Source organism: Rutilus rutilus, assembly GCF_951802725.1.
Source record: "Rutilus rutilus genome assembly, chromosome: 9".
Classification (NCBI taxonomy): Eukaryota; Metazoa; Chordata; class Actinopteri; order Cypriniformes; family Leuciscidae; genus Rutilus; species Rutilus rutilus.
In genome coordinates, this window is record NC_140223.1 from 11,693,944 (window position 1) to 11,715,093 (window position 21,150).

At 39.8% G+C, this 21,150-nt stretch overlaps 1 protein-coding gene across 1 annotated transcript in view; it reads left to right on the forward strand.

Moving 5' to 3' along the window:
- Positions 1 to 21,150, forward strand: part of tenm4 (teneurin transmembrane protein 4) — a 232,444-nt gene that overhangs the window by 113,171 nt on the left and 98,123 nt on the right. Inside the window, exons 5-8 of the mRNA XM_084419906.1 lie at positions 3,323 to 3,569; positions 8,143 to 8,241; positions 9,789 to 10,024; positions 18,691 to 18,855. Coding sequence (XP_084276032.1) covers positions 3,323 to 3,569; positions 8,143 to 8,241; positions 9,789 to 10,024; positions 18,691 to 18,855 — 747 coding nt within the window. The remainder of the gene's footprint in view (positions 1 to 3,322; positions 3,570 to 8,142; positions 8,242 to 9,788; positions 10,025 to 18,690; positions 18,856 to 21,150) is intronic.

Here is a 21,150-nt window from a genome sequence, read left to right on the forward strand (position 1 = left end):
AGATTTTGTGTTGAAATATGATATTGAAAAATATGTATTCGAGCGCAATGACCTTTTTCTTTGCCTTGTCTTTTCTTTGGCAAAACAAACTTTTTTTGCTCTTGAACAGAGTTGTGCAAACAATATCGATCACAGACCTTCCACTCTTACAAGTCCTTCTGGACTGCTCTGAATGGTTACTGCTGAATCATTACTTCTCTTCGTATTATGCTCATTGTCTCAAGGACTCGAATGAGCCTTAGCCTTATACCTTCTGTGCTTCTCAATGGAAATAAAGCTCCAACCCTTGAACGCTGCGTCAGCGTTTCTGTTTACTGGCTGCTGTTTAGGGAGTAGAAACCCTGCGTTGAGACAAACTTATTCCGAAAACACAACGCAAAAACCTTGTGAAGTGTTTAGAATTGGGTGATGCATAGCCTGAACTTGTTGTAGTCTATTACTATTTGTAGCATTCATTACATGCATAATGGTGTTTTTATGCTGCTGTTGTTGTTGTTGTTACCTGAGGGCCTGTTTATAATTTCTTTTTCCTGACAAAATTTTGTATTCAGTTCAATGCCACGTTATTAAGAGCCACAGTTTTTATAATCATTAGGACGTCAACCTATGAATGACTTACTTTAACTGCATGCTGAATTGCGATAAGAGAGAAAAAATCGAATTCAAGCACTTTTTCCTTTTGAAGTTTAGACAGACAAGCAATATGGTAAATCAAGTCTTGTTGTCATTAACCTTCATTGAATTGCATCACTTTCGTAGCTGTAATACTCCCGCATGTTACATACCTTCATAGTGCTGGGGAAACGGTTTTCCTCCCTTCCAGCTCTCCATCTGTTTTGATCTGGTTTCATCAGGGCCATCATCAGCTTGGCTCAGAGACGCAACAGAGCTCTGAGTAATTGGTAGCGTAGGATTGTGGGAATGCGGCTTGGTACGGGCCCATCTGTCACTGGCTCTGACAAATGATCCGGCCCTGTGCCCAAAAATGAAAGGGAATAAAAAAAAGTTACGGGGTCCCTGTCAGTGACGCATCCCATAATGATCTTCAGTAGAAATGTGCACTCACCACATGGTGCAAAGCACTCATTTAGTCATATGAGAGATGTGAGAACTAGCGTTCTTTCACCCCGGTTACATGCCTCCAACAGAGAACATACTGTGTCGCTTGGTGTGTGAAACCACGGTAAGACCTTCGAAGCATGCAACTTTTGCAGTATTCAAAAGAAAGGAATGATTCAGGGTTGCTTATGACTTGTTGCTCAATACCGTGTTGCTGTGTTTGTGCAATAGTAGTTAGTGAAGTTTGCTTATGAAGGTCAGTTCAGGCGAGCGACAACAAAAGCATTCTCAAGAGGATCTGCTTGACAGATTTTCTTTGTTGTTGTTGTTTCAAAAATAAAATTATAATTTAAATTGCAGTTCACACATACAATGACATGCCTTGTGTATATACACCTCTTTAGTGATTCAATATTTTTAGTATTTAATTAAAAATGTATTTGGATATTTTTAGGGGGTGCAAAAATGTCGCTGTCCTGCTAACATAATGAAGAGAAAAGGCTCATGAAAACCTCTTTAAACTTATTACGTAGTTTAGCATAATCTTCTATTTTTTTTTTTATCCTTTATTTAAAAATAGTGAAGCAAATTTGTTAAAATATGAATATTTGCACTATTTTACAGTTCCGTGGTTCAACCAGCATGAGACCAAATGAGGTCTAAGGTGTAAGGAAAATATCCGTATAGGTTGGGATGTTTGAGTTGTCCAGCATCTGATGATTGAATTTGATTTTTCTTTTTTCAAAATCTTTATTTTTGGTTACGGTACTTCAGAAAGAATGAATTTACAGATTCAACTTCTAGAGATTTTGCTGACAGTTTCTGACAAGTTCTGTCTCTGGCTTTATCTAGTTAAATGCATTGCAGCCACAGCCATCAGCACTCTGCTTTTGTAACAAAAGACAATTACTGTCGGACTTCAGATAACCCTCTGTGATTGATGCCCCATTATTGTGCATAATTCATGTCTGTTTGTCTTGTGAAATCTATTTTTGCAATAACAGTATATGTCTAGCCTATTTATTCATTTAATATCTGTCAGATAGCCTACTAAAATGCTGTTGCAAATAAACTACATTTGCATATTTGTTAGACACCAGTTTTTTGTACGCATTTGAAAGTAAAGTTCTTCAGAAATATATAAATAAAACATACGTGTCTTATTAGCTGTATCCTTAGCACATTAGCTATACCTTTAGCGAATGATGGTAAAGTTGTTCTTACTCTTATTAAAACATCTTTAGCGCATTAGCTATACCTTTAGTGAATGAAGGTAAAGTTGTTCTTAAATGTAAATAAAACATTTAGCTCATTAGCTATTCTTTTATCGAGTGAAGGTAACATTGTTCTTCAATGTAAATAAAACATATTTATTGCATTAGTTATACCTTCAACTATTTAAAGTAATGTTCTTAAATGTAAATAAAGCATATTTACTGCATTAGCTTTAACAAATAGACAATATGCAAATAAAACAGTAAGCACATTAGCTATACCTTTTAGCGAATGAAGGTAAAGTTTTTAAATGTAAATAAAGCAACGTTAGCACATTAGCTATACCTTTAGTGAACAATGGTAAAGTTGTTAAATAAAACATATTTAGCATACTAGCCTCACCTTTAGCAACAGTTTAAGCTCTCAGTAAAGAGGCCGTTGAGTGTTGCCGACAGGTGTAAAATGAAACTGCTTTGTTCTTGTTAAGTAAGGGTTCTTAGCGCAATGAGGCGCTAGTTTATTGATTGATGAATGGTTTAGCAGATATGGAAATGAATGGCTGTGGAGCGCACAAGGACACAAGGGTCTTTATCTCCGTCTGGATTGCCACAATCTGATGCTCACAATCTCATGTCTGATAGCCCCCATCTCCCATGACGCAAAGTGGCTTTAGTTGACAAAAGCGTTGTCGGAAGCTGAAGCTGTCTTGTCGGGTCCAGCCACACAAGCTGCAGTTGATCATGGCGTGAATTCTAAACAGGTTGACGAGGGTAATTCAGTCTACTTGATAGTGACAGATTGTCTGCAGCATATTTTGCCTGATGAGTGTTTGCGGGATTCCAGCTGTTAGTAGCCGGCGCTCTATTTAGATGCAGCATTTAAGCTAGGTGTCTCTTTTTAAGGCAACTTCTTATCTTTGAAAATCGAGTTGTTTACTTGTGCAGTATCAGAAAAACGTTACAGATAAATCTCTGCACACCACATGCTAATGAACACTGCAGTAATTGAATTTGTTTAATTGCTGATAGTGCTGTTTCTCTCGTTTCAGAGGGCTCGTTCCAGAACCACTCCCGGTTGCGGACGCCACCGCTGCCCCTGTCACACTCCCATTCCCCCAGTCAGCACCACACCGCCTCCATTGGCTCTCTGAGCCACAGCAACTATACCCAGCGCAGTAACCCGAGCCCGGCACCCACCGATAGCTCGGCTCCCAATGAGGGGCCTACAAGTGCCCAGGACTCAGGCAGTGCCCAGGACAACTGGCTTCTCAACAGCAACGTTCCTCTAGAGACCAGGTACATTTGGGGCTGTGCTGTTCTCATGATAAAACGGCTAATCAAATAGCTTTGTGATGTCGAGTGACAACATTAGGCGTTTATAATGCATCGTAAGGCATGCATATGCTGGCTGCATGAAGCGTTTATTATGCTATTTGTATCTGCTTAAAATATCAACTACACTGTTAATAGTTAATGAGACTTTATGTAGCCTTTTATCTCCACTTGATGCACAATATAGTTTAATGGGTCATTCCTGCTGTTATGCAGTAGCTTTTGATGCATGTACAGTATGTGGTGTCATTCGGTAAAACAGTATACCTGACTTTCAAATACATCTTCTGGTCAATCTTAAGCACATAAATTGTATCTTAATAGGGAGACGATTAACAAAATGGAACCTAAAATAATGGAAATAAAGAGCTAAGTTAGCCAGTTAGCTTACGTGAGGTGTGAACTTGAAGATATTTTATTGTCTTTTGACATATTTGTATACAGTTTTCTGATATTTTATATAACTGGATGGGAAGACAAACCAATTCATACCACAAAACTTCACAGAAATCTAATAAAACCTAAATGTTTGTTTTCCCGCCAAAATGATGTCACTTCCTGGAGGATGTTGACATTCAAGGGACAGGCTTTAGGCAATTAAAGGGATTTTACAGAAGACTAAGTTGATTGGCAATTAAAACATGTTTTGTTTGAAACATTTTAATTCGATAAGAAAAAATTGAAGTACCTGGTGCATTTCTTAATAAATTGCCAGTTTTTCATGTTTCCCATCTTAATTCCCCTATTTGTTAATAAAAATACAGTATAATTAGACATAAACATTTGCTGATAGTAGGAATGACCTCAAGTGTATAGCTGAATTTACGGTCTATCATTATGGAAGTTTCATGCGAGTCGCGACTCAGTTTGTATGTAAATTCCTGTATTTGGCCGAAATGCATTCGAAACATGAGTAAATATACAACAAGAGAAAAGTATTGTTTTCCTGGGCTTTCCGGGCAGTGTTGCTGATCTAATATCTCAAGCCCAAAATGCAATAGATGGATGGCGATTTCTCTCAAGGTTCTGAAGGGGGCTTTGTTACAAGCTCTCCATATTTATCTCCCATCAGCCCTTGCTCTGTTTGCCTCTATCTGAGGCACTTGTGTGGAGGAGATCAGTCAAGAACCTCTCAGATGTCTGTTTGCATTGCTCAGGCTGCTCCTCATGCATGGCGGAGGCAAATCAGCGCTGTCAGACCAGCCTGAAGAGAAATGATACATACTGATACTCAGATAACCTCCACCTCCTGCTCTGCTCAACCCAGCCAACAATTCAAATGTCTTCAAACTTTTGTAGTAGCTGAAATAAATATACGTTTATATTATTATATTTGTGCTAAGAGCATCATTACATCACGGGTCTCGGATCTCAAAGTCGTTATGATTTACTGATGGGATTGCAAAGTTAAAGTAGTTTTCCCAAATATCTCCCAAAAACCATATAGTCCAGTCATTTTATGAAAAAAGGCTGAACAAATTGCAACAGAAGCAAACTCAACTGATTTTGTATCCTCAATATGTCCTGAGTAAGGAAACAAAAGCCCCGAAGAATCCCATTAGGGGAAAGTTTCGAAAAAGTACCAAATATAGCCTATTCATACGCCTATTCATTATTTTTCTCACGTGAATAGAGTAAAAAATTTAACCTTTAGATATCACTATGAAAATTACTGAGTTGATTACTTACATCAAGACAAACAAAAAATGTATTACAAGTTTTTTTTTTTTTATTGTTTGTTAACTTGGACAAACGGTGCATAATCTAATTACCTATGTGCTAATTTGCATAAATACCACAACAGATCTAAACACTGGGTATAGCCAGGTGTAAATGTCTTGTTTAATCTTGTTGACAAATACCAGTAAAATACTTAATGTTAAGGTCTGAATGGAACCCATTTAGGCTACCCATGAACATTAATACTGTACATAGAGGCAGGAAGATGTACTTTAGAAACCAGCCTTTATTGATTTTTAAGAGATGGGGTTTGGGGCTGGGTCCGTACGTGGGTAAAAAAAAATTACGCATTTTGGTGTTTATATAATTAGATAATATGCATTTGAAAAATGTATACATTTATACATAAGTATACATCTTTGCAATATACTATACTACAGTGTTGGACTATATATATTTATGTTCAAAGCAAGATTGTGTCTGTACAGGGTTATTACCGTATTATAGCATTGAAAATGATTTTATTTTCTTAATAATGAACACAAATTTTCCCTAATTGATCCTAAAATTACTTTATTTTGTTGCACATTTATTTTACAGTGAAATTTAATTCAGACCTATCTTTTGTGAGATTTACTTAGTTATAATAGAGTGGCAGGAAATTATGGGGGCGTTAAGATCAAGAAATGTTGATTGCCAGACTTGAACCCAAATCACCAACGTAAGCACTCATCTTAACATATTTGGAGCCACACACCGTAACCTCTGCTCCACAGTTCCAAACCAAAATGAAAGTATCTTACACATTATATTGTCTGATAATAAACATAAGCGCTAGGAAATTTGCCTGGAAACTCTGTTTCTTTGTCCTCTTGATGTGTTTGTGACCGGCATGAGTCTGAACGGTCCACTCAACAGGAAAATGAACGTTAATTTGAATTTGCGGAGGGACAGTTAGCAACATAATGACTGATTAAACATCATGGATTTCCCCAAACTTTAATCTAGACCAGGTATTCTCACGGGAAAGGGAAACAGATGGTCACACCAGCCGACATGCGGCATGAGGAGAGTGCCGGAAACCGAGTAAATCAGTGACATCACCCTCCATCCCTTCCTCCTATCTAAAAAAAAAAAGAAAAAAAGAGCGATCAATTATCCGAAACCCTCTGATGAAATTGGAATATCCATTAGCAATATCCACAAGGGCAGTGAAAGATGGCCTGTCATTTAGGCTTTAGCTAATGGCTTTGTAATGGTTCCCCTCACGACTTTTGTACAGCGGACTGGAATGGGTCGGATGAGTCCCTGGATATGTAGGCTTACCGAGCCCTTCCATTGGACGAGAGCCAGGCAATGCCATTCTCTTATTGGCTGCTTTTTTGTATTCTTCTCTGACTCCTCCAAACTAGCCTCTGGGGCCCTCTCGCCTTCGTTTAAAACTTTAATTTGCCTCCCAATGCCCAAACAAACTAAACAAATGTACATAAGCCGGCCAAAGACAATCAGCAGAGCGAGCAGGCAGTCTGGAACAGCCACCAAGAAAAGAAAACACACATTTTCTCTTGTTGAATTGAAGGTGTTGCGCCTGCCCAGTGCATGTTGACGGTTCATTTCTCCATCGCATTATCTCAGTCTTCCCTTATGGAACAGCCATCTCAGGGGGGAACGGAGCAACAGCAGACATGCTTCACTGAATGCAACCAGAGTTCCTCTCTGAATGTTAATAAACCTCTGCTTTATGAAACCATTTATATTTTTAAAGAAAAAAAGCCACATCTTAAAGCAGGATTTAGCACAACCACTTGGGAATTCTGTCAGTATAATGTGTGATTCTTCTAAAAAGTGTTGTGTCAGCCCCTGAAACACAAAGAACGTGAAGAAGTGAATGGAAAAGTAATGCCTTGTTTTCTTCTAACCACAATCATAAAGGAGCCAGAATACTCTAATGTTTATCAGAGAAGAACAGGACGCTTGCAGAGAGGGGCATGGGTCGTACAACACAAGGTACATGTGAAGAACGTAAAAGAACGTGAGCGCTCTCGGGTGGGGCGTACTGGGTTTCACGGGGTTAAAACCCCACACCGCACTTTAGTTCCATAAGGATGTCTCTGTTTCCCCACGTTCTCCGAAATGGTGCTGGTGCCCAGCTGGGGAGCCTGCGGACCTCTTTCAGAACCGCCCCCACATTTCAACTGGCTGGAGAGACGAATGTTTGCATAACTGGCTACGTTTCTTAAACCATAGCTCTTAGCATTTTTTTAAGAGTCTTGGAAATGTCCAAAACATTTTAACATTCAAAGCTGTTTTCCCTCAAAGCTGGGAGATACCTTTGTGCTGTTATACAAAACATCAGCACACTTGGACCTCCGCCAGCTAGAGTCAAGGTTGAGAACTAACTGTTGTTTAATTAAATACACATCGCTGTAGGCATTTCCAGTAAAAACAGCTTTGTAAATGAAAACGGTAAGCTTTTGTTTGATCTAGTTTTGTTTAAGTTGTTGTTTCAAAAACATTACTTGATGAGGAGATTTTCCCGCCCTCTGTTCTCTGATGTTGTCGGTTAATAGTTTTGAGTTCAGTAGGTTTAGATTAGAGAGGTTTTTCTTTTCTGTCCCTGAACACCGTTTTTCCTGCCGTTGAAAAACGTGGAACGGTTCCAAATTGTGCTCTGGATCTGGCACCAGCACCCTGTCATTGGAAAATGGGGTTTGTTTGTCCTCGTCGGCCTCTCCACTCTTGTCCATTTACACAAATTCGCCGGGTGATCGCATTTTTGTGTTTGCACATCTGTGTCTCCCTCTTGCACGCATGTCTCACTCTCGTTCCATCTGTCCATCTCTCCACCTGTGTGTAGAAACATAGCAAAGCAGACATTCCTAGAGACTTTACAGGACAACTTTATAGAGATGGACATTCTGGCCACAGCTCGCCGCGACGGCGCTTACACTGATGGGTATGTTGCATGATCTGACCGCGGCTGCCGGAATCTGCTTTGCCATGCTGCATAGTGGTACCTGTGCACACTTGTTTCTCATTACATAGTGCAATTTGTAAAAATAACACAATCTAACATTTTTCATCACTTACTGTATGAATTTGCATGTTTTTTTTAAACATTTTATTTTTGAACACCAAACTAACGACTTTTCTAATTAACCCTGAATGCATTAGCATTCTTTGCTAATAAATTGTTCATAAGGCCAAGTGCACATTACAAGACAGAAACCTGCTACCTTGATAGAAGTCATACAGGTTTGTCATGGCATGAGATGAAACAATTGTGGTAGAATTATAATTTTGAGTAAACTGTCCTTTTAATAGCACTATCAGTGGGCGCAATTTATTCTTAGAGAGTCTTATAGCCTCTAGTCTCATTTTATAGCATCAGTTGTTTTTTTGTTTTGTTTTTTGTGTCATATTTGTGACATTTAAGGTACAAACTTAAAGGGTTAGTTCACCCGAAAATGAAAATTCTGTCATAATTTACTCACCCTCAAGTTGTTCCAAACCTGTTTGAATGTTGAACACAAAAGAAGATATTCTGAGGAATATGGGCAACCAAACAGTTGATGGGCCCCATTGACTTCCATAGTATGAAAAAAAAGAAAACAATGGAAGTCAATGGGGCACATAAACTTGAGGGTGAGTAAATGATGACAGAATTTTTATTTCTGGGTGAACTATCCCTTTAATGCTAGTCTTTAATTGGACAGGACAATGAAAGAGAGACAGGAAATAAATATAGGGATGAGAGTAGGGGACAGTATCGGGATAGGATATCGGAGCATATTGGAATGTGTCTCACAATTGCATACACTCTGAATCGTTTCGGTGAGACATTCTAAGAGGCAGACTTAAAACATGAAGAGGAGCCAGCTGAACAAGCTTCTGTCTTGTAGTGCGCGCTAGGTTTAAGAGTTTTTGTAAGTCTGTTCTTGTACCTCATTAGGCTAATGTGGTTTGTTTCTGAGTTTCCCCTCATCCGGTCAGTACAGCTGGACAGCAGTTTTCCAAGTCAGTGACTTCACCATAGATTACAACACCTGCTAACTAACTAAGCTTTTTTGAGCTACAGTAGCATCTCATTCCAAGAGAACTGGCCACAGTGAATAAGCTGTCCTGGTAATGTACATCCTGCAGTATCTCACAGCTTGACACACGCACCCTTAAGGTGAATTAGAAGTCACTACGAGGGCTTGTATTAACAAGAGTCCACTGTGGTCACTCGGGCTGTAAATTAAATTTGATATTGATTCAAAATTTCGATATAACGCACCCCACGGGGCACAGTGTGTCTCGCTGCCAGCCAGCTCTGAGATGTGGCTATGGCAACAGCTTGGAAAACTACTTAGCGACAGCAGTACTGACCAGTGCGGGAACACAAGCCTACACACTCTACACATACTGTTTAACATGATGAGAAAACACTTATCACACAGTGCTCTCCAACGGCCTTTGTTTTTTTGAACGTAAGCAACAGCATTTTCTGCGTCTCTGCAGACACTTTTTGTTCAAGCCTGGCGGGACCTCGCCCTTGTACTGCACAACTTCTCCCGGCTACCCTTTGACGTCCAGCACGGTATACTCGCCTCCACCCCGGCCCCTGCCACGGAACACCTTCTCACGGCCTGCCTTCAGCTTGAAGAAACCCTATAAGCACTGCAACTGGAAATGTGCTGCCCTCAGTGCCATCCTCATCTCCGTCACCCTGGTGTTCCTCTTGGCCTACTTTATTGGTAAGTTCACTGTTCTACGTCCTCATTCACCCTTAAAACTGAGTCAAAGATGTGACCGATATAAAAGATGGCTTATGGGTTTATTTTGTTTATTTTTTAACCCTTAAACGCATACGATTATGAAGTGACGTTTCACTCATAGTTACCACAGGCAGAAAACAAAAGAATAGGAAGTATCATCAGCAAAACTTGAAATGGCTCAGCGATTTACTCCAGAGCAAGTACTGAATGCAATCAATTATTAGCGTTACTGTCACTTGATGGTGGATCTGGTGAAGAAGCTGTCAGCGATCAAAATACTGATTATGAAGATGTTGAAAATGATAGTTTTGAGAAGATCGCGAATATGCTAAATGCACTGGGAAATGAGCTCTGACGAGGACAGCGATGATGGTATAATACTCAAACTGCTCAAACTGAACCTGTCCAAGCTCCAAAAGGTAACGAAATATGCTTTATTTTTATTATTCTGTAATTGTTACTCTAATTTCAGGAGAGTTTTATATTATTTCGACATGTAGAGATCCATCCGTGTTAGATATAGATCCTGGTCGCTTGAGACCCGAATATGTAATAATGATTGGCATTCATTCACATTCATGCATTTAAAGGTTAAAACCAAAAGCTTGAAGGAGGTTTGCTACTCTTAGCTGGTTTAGCTGGTCTCCCAGGATTGCTAAGCTGGTTTCCATCTGGTTTACTTGGTCTGCCAGGATAACCAGCTGACAGGACACGAAACGGTTTAAAAATTACCAATCCGACAAATCCCAGCAAACTGTTATACTTGTTATGTATACTTGTTATACTGTTGTCCTAAAGTCTGAAGCAATGTTTTGTCATTTAAGCACTTCTTTTCTGAATCCAATCTGCTGATGGTAATCAGTGCATCTCCTCACTGAAAGAGACTGATATGACTTTTGTGTTCAATTTTATCTGTTTCCGCCTTGTGACAGAGTAGTGACGCATATAAAGATGTTGTATACTGTATGATTCACTTTTCAATCATTTGAAAGCTCAGCTGTGAACAGTATTGATCTCTCTCATTGTTAGGACATTTCAATGTCCCACAACTGTATTCAGCTTGGTCAGTGAACCAAATCAATAATGGACAACAGATTAAGTGAGATACGATTGAGCCATAGCAACAGTTTGATTTGATTTTCCCTGTGTGGTTAAGATTTCTGTAGTTTAACAGTGGCTACATATAATCAGTAACTCTCTGTGATGCATTGTATGTACAGCTATATTAGTTCTGCAAATTAGTCTGAACATAGACTATAAACATACCTGAGCTTTACTGTGATGCAGAGTGTTACTAGGTGTCTGCTAACCATTCTGTTATGCGTTTCGTATAATCCCATGAAAGTGGAATATCTGACATACATGTGAGAAGATAAGAGCTTGTCTATAGCAGTTCCAAATAAAGTGTGTCCATTCTTTCGAGGGTAAATCAATAATAAATGTTTTGTGTAACCCAATATGTTTTAGAGGACAGCCTGAGATGGGTTTGCATAATATGTGTCTGCTTAGAATGTAAATTGTTCTGTGTAATCTAACACAGAGCCCGCAAAATGAAATAATACTTTTTGAAGGTGAAAATACTTTTTGTACTGAGTGCAAGTCATTTGCACAAGGTGCATCCAAATGGAGATCTCACAGATGTGTTTTCATTATTAAAGATAAACAGCTTTCCACAGCTTAGGCACTGAGAATAAATATGCATTGCAACAGAACTAAAATGAGCTCTAATCATCCATCCATTCATCTATTTTTGGCAAAAAAAAAAAAAAAAAGAAAAAAAAAAAAGTAATTGCTACCCTGTGATTCTCTGCAGTGATTTGGAACCTAAATTAAAATTCTGTTAGCTGATAATGCTAATTGCTCAGCTTTGTTCAAATCGCTATTGGCCAGCCTACCTTTGAAGCATTTTAAGGTAATCATGTGTGCTTTGTTTGATGTACACTATTTATGTGGTGTGGAGTGACTGACCTTAGTAGCTTCTTTATGTAAAATGTTTTAAATCACTTTTAGGAATCGTTTGGATTCTGCCTTAGACGGTAGCATGTAGGTAGTATACAGTGTGGCAGCTTGCAATGTTTTAAAAGAGATCCGTGTTCCAAAAACTAGTATGCTGCCTACCTAGAAGGCAGCATAGATGAGCTTCAGGCGCAAAGGCATCATAGTTGTGCTTAAGTAGCCAAACAGTAGGCAGCAATGTCATGCTTTCTTCAAAGATGCCTCATTATACCCAGTGTTGAGGTAGAATGCACTGGAAAAAATGTGTCATGCTATCTAGAGCTATCCTTGAAAAGACTGTCTAAATAAGGCAACAGCTTATAGGAAGAAGCTCACTATGTTTTTGGAACAAAGCTATATACTATTGTCTACATTAAAGGCCTAAGCACTGAGCTTAATGAAGTTGTTCTCTGTGTTAGCTGGAGGGCTAGTTAAGCTCTGACCTTGTTAGGAGCCCTGCAAAGCCCACCAAGCCGATGTGTCTTAATCACTTCATGTAATTACAGACACCCCACCCCATCCTAACCCTCTTCCAAAATCAAGCTCATCTCCCTGTGCACCTCAGGTAAACACGCATGAAACCGTAGCTCACCCTGAGAATCTGGGATTCAATCAACAACAAGGGGTCACATTTAATTAAAAGCTGATGAGAAAATATATTTAATTTCAAGTGCAATTAATTATGTAGGCCTGTAATTGGTAACTCTAGCTGTGTTGTCTAATGAACCCAATTAAACCTCCTGACAGATGTTTTTGACTTGCTGCATAGTTTTGCTATTTCCCCCCTATTCTTTTTCTGTGTAGTTTGCAAGAACTGCTTCCTTGAAAGGAGTGAGATCGCAAAACTGGGATTCGTGTGCCATTTTCTCAGTGGTAGCATGCTCATTAAGAAGGTCATTATGTCCTCGGCATCTGAAGGTCATCAGCTTCCCTCTGTGTTCATTTCTTAGCTCGCTGGGCCCTCATTTTACTTCCCAATATGCAACCTCACTCATAGCCACAAGACACTCACTCTAACTGTCTATTGACTTTGAAGTGACAGTCTTTTGTTTTCTGTCCCTTTTTTGAATGACAGAATGATAACCAGCTAGATGTATTTTCAGTTCTACCCTCATCAAAGTATATTTTTGTATTACATGTCATGTCAACCCAGGGTATTGGATTGGTTTTTCTGGGGTTGAAAAAGTACTGGTGGTGTTTATAGGTCTTATAGAGGTTGTGTGGTTGTGTCACTGCAACATTTTGGCTTGTGGTAGCCTACATTATAATGAAGAGACTTTTTTGACCTAAATATGAATTACTTTGTAACTGGGAAGATAGGTCACAGTCCTGCTCAGCCACCACAGTCTTCTTGAGCATAATACTTTGCACCAGGTTATCCCAGGGGAACTTTCTGTACAATTAGTGTAGCATCTCTGTGGATAAAAATTGCCTTGTAAATTGGCAAGTTACAATTAACTGTCTGCCAAATCAAAGCTGTTTTATGAAGCCATTCTTGGAAAGTGCGTTCTCCGTGGCCAGGCTGGAGTGTAGATATTATTCACTCCTGACAGATTCCTGTAAGCTTCAGAGTGAAAGTGAAAAATGGCTTAAGACTTTTTGATCGACTAACTTACTGATGATGTGCATTTTACTGCCTCTCATTTATAGTCAACAGTCTGAACTTGAAGCGAGACCAGAGGAGGGCACATAGAAAAAAAGGAAGTTCCACTGGGAGTTTGTGTGAAAAGATGAGGCACTCCTGACAGGGGAAACTTAACTCTCAAGAGTGCTCTCAAAGGTCTCACTGGTTTGTCTGCAGATTGATTTCACCTACATGTGATTTTTAAGGGCTTAGAATCCATGTGTGCTTAAATAAAGCAATCTACAAAGACCTGAAAGATAAGCTACAAAAGAAAAATCGAGAACAAACTCTTCACAGAATGAAGTAGTCTCCCTCAACAACCTTCTGTTTTAATCAATGTAAACTCCAAATTCCTACTTTTGCTGTGTCTAAATGAAGGGCACTCCTTAGACCTGTCATCTTGTTTATCTCTCTTTAGTTTGCAAAAGTGGTGTCTGGTACCTCCACATCTGCCTTTCTTTTTTTGGATAAGTTTCTTAATGAAGATTCAGTCGAATATGAGATGGATGCCCAAAAAGGGCTAAAGATCTTGCACACCAGGATCTCTGCAGGAGGGGTGTCAGAGTAATTAGATGGCTAATGGGAGGACTGAGAGCTGCCGTGTTCAACGCTCATCCATTCAAGTGTCTAAGGGGAATTAATTAACCATATGCTTGCTAATGCGCCCTGTCCATTCTATGATGGATGAGCAAGAAATGGCATTTCTCAACCTGGGACTACCCTTCCCACAGATACCAGCACTGTCCTCTTTTTTTTGACCTGGGATAAAGTGTTTTTTGGAGGTAAATGTGGGATAGATGGTGTCTTTTGTTGTTGTCTCTTTCTCAGGAGGTGTTGCAAAGGTTTCAAACACAGAAGTGGAACAGTAATGAGCCTTGTGTTCCACTCAGACTGAAGCAGTAGTTTGTTCAAGTTTTCTGCTTCCTAATTGGCTTGCACAAATCTGCCAAAGTGGCCTGCTAAAGCAGAGACTGCAGGGTTGTTGTGTGCGCCCAGGCTTGCATTTCAGCACGGCTGCCGTTTTACTCTCAACAGGTCGTGGGGTCTTTCCACTTGCCGTTCCAGCGGGACCCTCATTAAAAACACCCAGTTTAGACCGCTTCCACCTGTCCCTGCTTTGCTCTCTACTCATGGAGCCTGAGTGACAGCTGAGAGAGAGAGAGAAAGAGACTGAGTGAGTTTGGATGATGGAAGAGTTTGGGCTAGGCAGGGGAACATATTTCATAAGCTGGACTCTTTCCAACGCACTCTGGAAATCATAGTTACCGGGACAGCTCGGATATAAATCATAATGAGGTTTGGTAGCGGGGGGGTGGCCAGGAAGTGTGAGGTATTTTACATCAGAGCTAGACAGTAGCAAAGGGGTCCAGATGGAAGATGGACCCCTTGAAGGAGCAATTACTTGGACATTTGGAATGACACCTAGACCCATGATGCCTTAGATCCAATTGTCCACCTCCACTGCCCATGCGCCAACTGCACTCTCCGCTTCCTCCCACAGAGCCACAAATCAACCAGTGTGCTGCAGAAAAAGAGAGTGAGCTAGAGGAATGCCTTACTCGATCTCGGGTGATGACAAACCAAGCCATCTGTCTCGTAGCGTGTCTGTCCGCCTTTGACACAGTCAATTCCAGCGGTACTGACGGGGGCGGAGGCGCCCGGTCGTTTGCATTTATATTGTCTCTCAAGACAGCCACGACTTTTTATCGCCTCCACAAATGCTCTCTTGCAAAAGTAACGGCAACATTCAGATCTTTCGTCAGAATGGTCCAAATCTGTCGGAATGCAATCAACAAAATGCGCGCCCTGCAATTTTCCAAATGGCTATTGATTAAGTAAGCTGGAAGATGGACACTTTCATCCGCCATGGCAACGCCTGTCAAAGGCTTCATCGTTTTTCAGGCCACATTTTCACCGTTTAGTAAATGTGGGGTGGTTACCAAGTAATATGGCTTTAATTAATGGCCGAACATGCAAAGGGATGCGAAGCAGAACTCTCCCATTTGTCACGACTAGTTTGATCCGCAGTCTGTGAGCCGTGCACTGGGCTTTTAAAACTGCCAATTTGATGCTTCTGGTTAAGCTAGGGCAAGCACATCTTTGCAGAATCTTAAGGATCATTGATTTTACAACATGTAAAGCAGGACAGAGGATATCCAAGCAAAGGCCCAATGAAGCAATTAGCCAAAGCTCTTTGTTTTTCTTTGAAAATGAATTCAGACACATCTTTCCCTCTGTAAACACCACTCCAGCCAATCAGCCCCTACTCAGTGAGGCATTTCCCTCTTAGTTTCATTAATAATGTACCGAACAGTCCCCCACCACCAACACTAATAAACAAAGTGCCTCCACTACTTTGTTCTATTTCTAGTTATGTTCTTTGCACAGTTTTATTTTGAAATAAAACAACACCCAACACCAGGAAATTAATTGTATGATGCTAAAAAATGAGTTGATGAATTGCTTTGTTTCTATGGAGTCTATGGAGTTTATCTGGTTGGACTTTTTTTTTTTTACAGCACTTTATATACCTACAAAGGGCTTGATAGTCAATGTTTTTTTAACAGGTTGTGTAGGTTATGACCATTGCCTTATGAGCATTATCTCATAAACACCTCATTTGGAGTGGTACTGTAAAGTTTTTTGTTTTGGTATTCTTTAATCTAAGAATCTGCTGAATAATTTTAGTGTTCTTTCACACAAAAATCAAGATTGAGTGGAGGTCTGGTAATTATGCCAGCTATACGTTTCTTTCAGAAATGTTTTGACAGAAGAATAAATCATTCATTTAGACCTTTTCTCACCCTGATTGAGACAAGATATTTGCTGCCACACAAAACAAATACATTGTCACCTCTCCGAAATATTGAGTGGAGCGGAAAAGTAATTTTAGCACTGAATTGTCACTACGGGTTGTCAAGAGAGTGTGGCAGAGAAAGCCACTTGTGCAATTTGAAACTAGCTCTGTTCTTATGAAGGAGAAACGGGAACTCATGTAGGGAGACAACTGGAGCATAGGAAAGAGGCTCTAGATCATTTGTTTTATCTACTCCGACACTGCCATAGTCCACCATAGTTGGTGCCGACAGCAGTTGTTTTACATACTTTGGCTGCATCCCAATAGGTGTACTATAAGTACTATAAGATGCATTATAAGATTATCTCATCCAATGGCGCAGTGGCACCCCACATGCGTGTGTCTGTTAAGTCCATACGACTGTAGGGTGTCCCATTTTTAATTTTAGGTTTCAGAAGGGTGCTCGCAAGCGCTCCCTTGGCAGCATATATACGACCTCGATGCTCACTTCTGCCAGACTTCTACCGGAGTCAAAATGGCATTACATCACGAAAGTGTAGACTTGGAGGAAGATCGCGAGCGCTTAGGGTTCCATTTGGGACACCTTTAACTTCCAACCAATGGTAGAGCCAATGTTGCTAAATCAGACTGGTCTGAATGCTCAAACAAAGATGTTTTTATAGCGCCTCCAAACCACAGTGTTTACACTTTTGGGGGAATAACCCTATGAATGACTTATAGTTGTCTATGTATGTAAAACTTTGGTAACAAAAAATATTGTAACAGTTGCAAAAAACACAAACAGTGTTCGATGCATGTTAGTGAATCTGTCATACTGTTTTACCACATACCCAACAGTGTGTGCTTTCCAATTACCAGTTAAGTACTTAGTGCGAATTGGTATGCAGCCCAGCTTCACAAGCTTAATTGGATTCTTTGGTTATTTACATCATGTGCTTAGAACTTCCATGTCCACTGCGGAAGAAAGAGCTCCAAAGGCCTTTTGTTGGCATTTTATCTGCTGACTGAAGACTTCCAGGACAAGGTTTTGCCTGGCTAAGCTGGTCCTGACCATTCTTGTCCTGGTGATCCATCATGCCTGGCCCCTCCTTCCCCGTTCACTGCGCCATCAGAGTTCATCCCAATGGTTTCTTCTTTTGTTGACCTTGTGAAAAATCACTGTGCCTTCTGGTGCTGCTCATGCATTCATCCGTACCTCTTGTTGTGTTCCTGCTGACTTGATCATTTCCTTGTCTCTTTAGCCACTGGGGGTATTAGCAAGTAAATGGGGATGGAAAAAAAAAAGTTGCCCTATGGGCTCTGTCTTTTCTGTCTTTGGGTTGTTCAACATTTATGTTTTATTTTTATTTATTTATTTTTTCCTTACAGTGCCATGAAACATACACCAGTTATTACTGGTGCTCAATTAGTATTAATGTTTCTGTTTTTGCTGCTTAACATTTTTGAGGAGATCATGATTTTTTTCATTAATCTTTGATGAATATAAACTAAATAATGAATATAATTTTTTTTTTTTTACTTACCCCAAACTTCTGGAGGATCGTGTGACACTGAAAACTGGGGTAATCAGTTTTTTGATCAATGGAATAAATTATAGTTGAAAATACATTACAATAAAAACAGTTCTTTTAAATTGTAATAATATGTCACACTATTGTTTTGTTTGTTTTTCCTGTATTTTTAATCAAATATTAAATGCAGTCTTGGTGAGCAAAAGAGAGTACTGTATATACTTTATACTGTGTATACACAACTTATATGCAGTTTGCCTACATACTGCTATATTACATATAACCTTTATCTTTAATTGATAATTAATGAATGTCCATTCTGCAATTTTTTTGTGACCTACACAGGTCGTTGCTGTAAATGAGAACTTGTTCTCAGTCAACTTACCTGTATAAATAAATAAATCAATAAATCCAGCAGCGATGACATCATATTTGCATATGAATCTGCAGTCTGCTGTGGTTCTCTTGGTGCTCTTAAACTCTGCCAAAGATTAATCAAGTCAAAATATATTTGTTTTCTTACAGCCTTGGTTTAATTACCCCACAGCCTTCAGGATGTTAATTTTCTGATGCAGTGTCTATAGTATTCCTTAGTGAATCTAATTTAATTACTCTAATGTACAGCAAGGCACATGCTCAGGAATCACTGCTCCAACAGACGTAAATTTACCATCTGGTGCCGCTCTTTCTCTTGCAGCCATGCACCTCTTCGGACTCAACTGGCATTTACAGCCAATGCAGAGGCAGATTTACCAGCTGACGGAGGACAACACGAGTGGCCTTCATCTGCCCACAGATCTGGGCTTGCCGCCTCTGGGCAACACGGGTCTAGAGTTTCCGGATCGAGGAAGCAAAGATGATGGTATGTCCAAATCTTATGGTTTTATAGGTTTATAAGGGGGGGTCTTATAAGGTTTATAAGGGGGGGGGGGGGGGGGGTGTTACAGTAAAGCATGACATGTCCAGTTAACAAGTTCTGCCCTACATTTTTTGTTAACTTTAATCTGTTTCTTATTGTGAATGCTGTTTCATGTTGACTTCTTTGAGATTGGTTAAAAAGCGATCCTTATTTGGGTGCAGATAAATAGCAGCCCTGATGCAAAAAAGGCAGCAGCTCGACAAGTTTGGTAGGAAAAAAATAAGAAGTTCTTTCAGCCTTGATTAACCTTAAACTTTTTTTTTTTTTTGGCCAAGCGTTTGAACTCATGCCCTTCAGTCATCTCATATCCGACAACACATTCCAACATTTCAAGCTAATTTCCTGCCAGATTCACATGAACTCATCTCCTGCTAATTTCGCTCCGCGCTGGCCAGTATTATAACGTCTTATTTTTGATTTTCAAAGGATCCAGGATTATTTGTCAGCCAGCTCCATGCTGTGACCAGTCTCAGTTGCTTGCCATGAGATCTGCATTACAATCCAATGAAAGTTGCAGGGAAAATGGGAAGGGTATTATTTGTTCCTGGAAGAACGAATGGCACAGCTTTAGGGATTGAGTATCCAGGGGCTCAAGCCAGATTAGAACTTGCCCCATCCAAAAAGCCATGCATTCCTTTCATCTCCAAGACTGGACAAGAGTTTTCCTGGCAGCGGAAGAAAGCAGACACTAACCCCCACGGTCAGGAGACAGAAGTTCGTACAGTAGGAAAAGTTCGCTTTTCCGTGAGCACTACCCATATTTAGCCATTTGATTTGCCACAGGCCACGGACAAAAGGTGGGAGATCAGACTATTACCATATAGATGAGTCACCGAGACGTCTTTTTTCATTTAGCAGCTGGCAGAGAGGGAGCGAGCGAAACCACAAACATGGAGGCCGTGGCGGTTCCTCCGTTTGAGTGACATCTGCGGCTGAGGGGAAATCAATAGGCCCGGCTTTTTAATTCTGACTGTCGGAGTAACATTGTCATCAGGAACACAGCAAATCAATCCAGCATCACTGTGCTGTACATCCCTGGTATTAACTTAAATTAACACTGTATCAGAGAGGTTTTCTGACCGTTGCACTGTCTAGTTGCACATCAGTTCATCTGGAAAGTGCCAGTGAGACATTGTTTAAACTCATGCATTCGCCATACTTTACTCCTTGCTCCATTCGCCAAACTTTATAAAGCTTTCCTCTGCTTTCCACTGTGATTGGCCATCTGTGTGTGAATGTTTTTTCACCCCAAAATACTAAAAATATATTCTTTATAACATCGGTTTTCAACTGGTTTGGCCATGGGACCCACATGCACAAAACCATCCCACTTTACTTTCTCATGAGAAGTTCCCATTAACGTAGTACAATATTTTTTTTATATTATTGTACTGTTAATAATATTACTATTTCTGACATATTATTAATTGGTTGATTTTATTGGCCAAAGGATTCTTTTTTTTGTATTGTAACAACAGCTGGTCCTAATAGTCTTAAAAACTTTGTATTCAAGCTTTGTTTTTTTTGTTTTTTTTAAATGAAACATATAATAATAATAATAATTATTATTATTATTATTATTATTATAAAAATTTTTTTTAATTTTGTGTCAAATAATACCTGGTTATGTTCTCAACAAGTTTTGCAAAGTCGGCCAATGGCGATATGCGGCATAGCTGAATTTTCACAAGATGTGTAATTGCGACTGATGTGGTAATGCGTTACGTGGAGGTGGTAAATTGGAAGACGGGAAAGCATGTCCTGTCTCTCCAGATATAGCAAATTGCAAATGATTGACTTTTGAGGAGACTGCCATCTGCTGTAGCTACGCGTGTAGCCCGACGCGAACACTGCCTGCGAGTCCTCTGGGCTCTCTTTGCAAGGATGTCTGCTTTTGTCGCCATCACTGCGGAAATTGGCCAATCCACCCGAGTGAGCAGATGTTGCTCTTTCCTCAGGGTCCAATGAGGAGGGCACATCAGCATTAGGTGCAGGGGCATTTTCTCCAAGGATGCGAGGGAGGCACTGCCTCGGAAAACATTCTGATGTGTAAATAATTGAAAGTACAAAAAAATAAAACAAATAGATAAATCACTTATTTTAATGCCAAATCAAAATGAACTTGCATTGACTTGAAACGATCTGTCACCATAATTGCACTTGTTCTGTTTATTGAAGGTTTGAGAACAAATGAGAATTTAATGTTCTAAAAAAGTAGTTATTTTCGAAGTAATAATT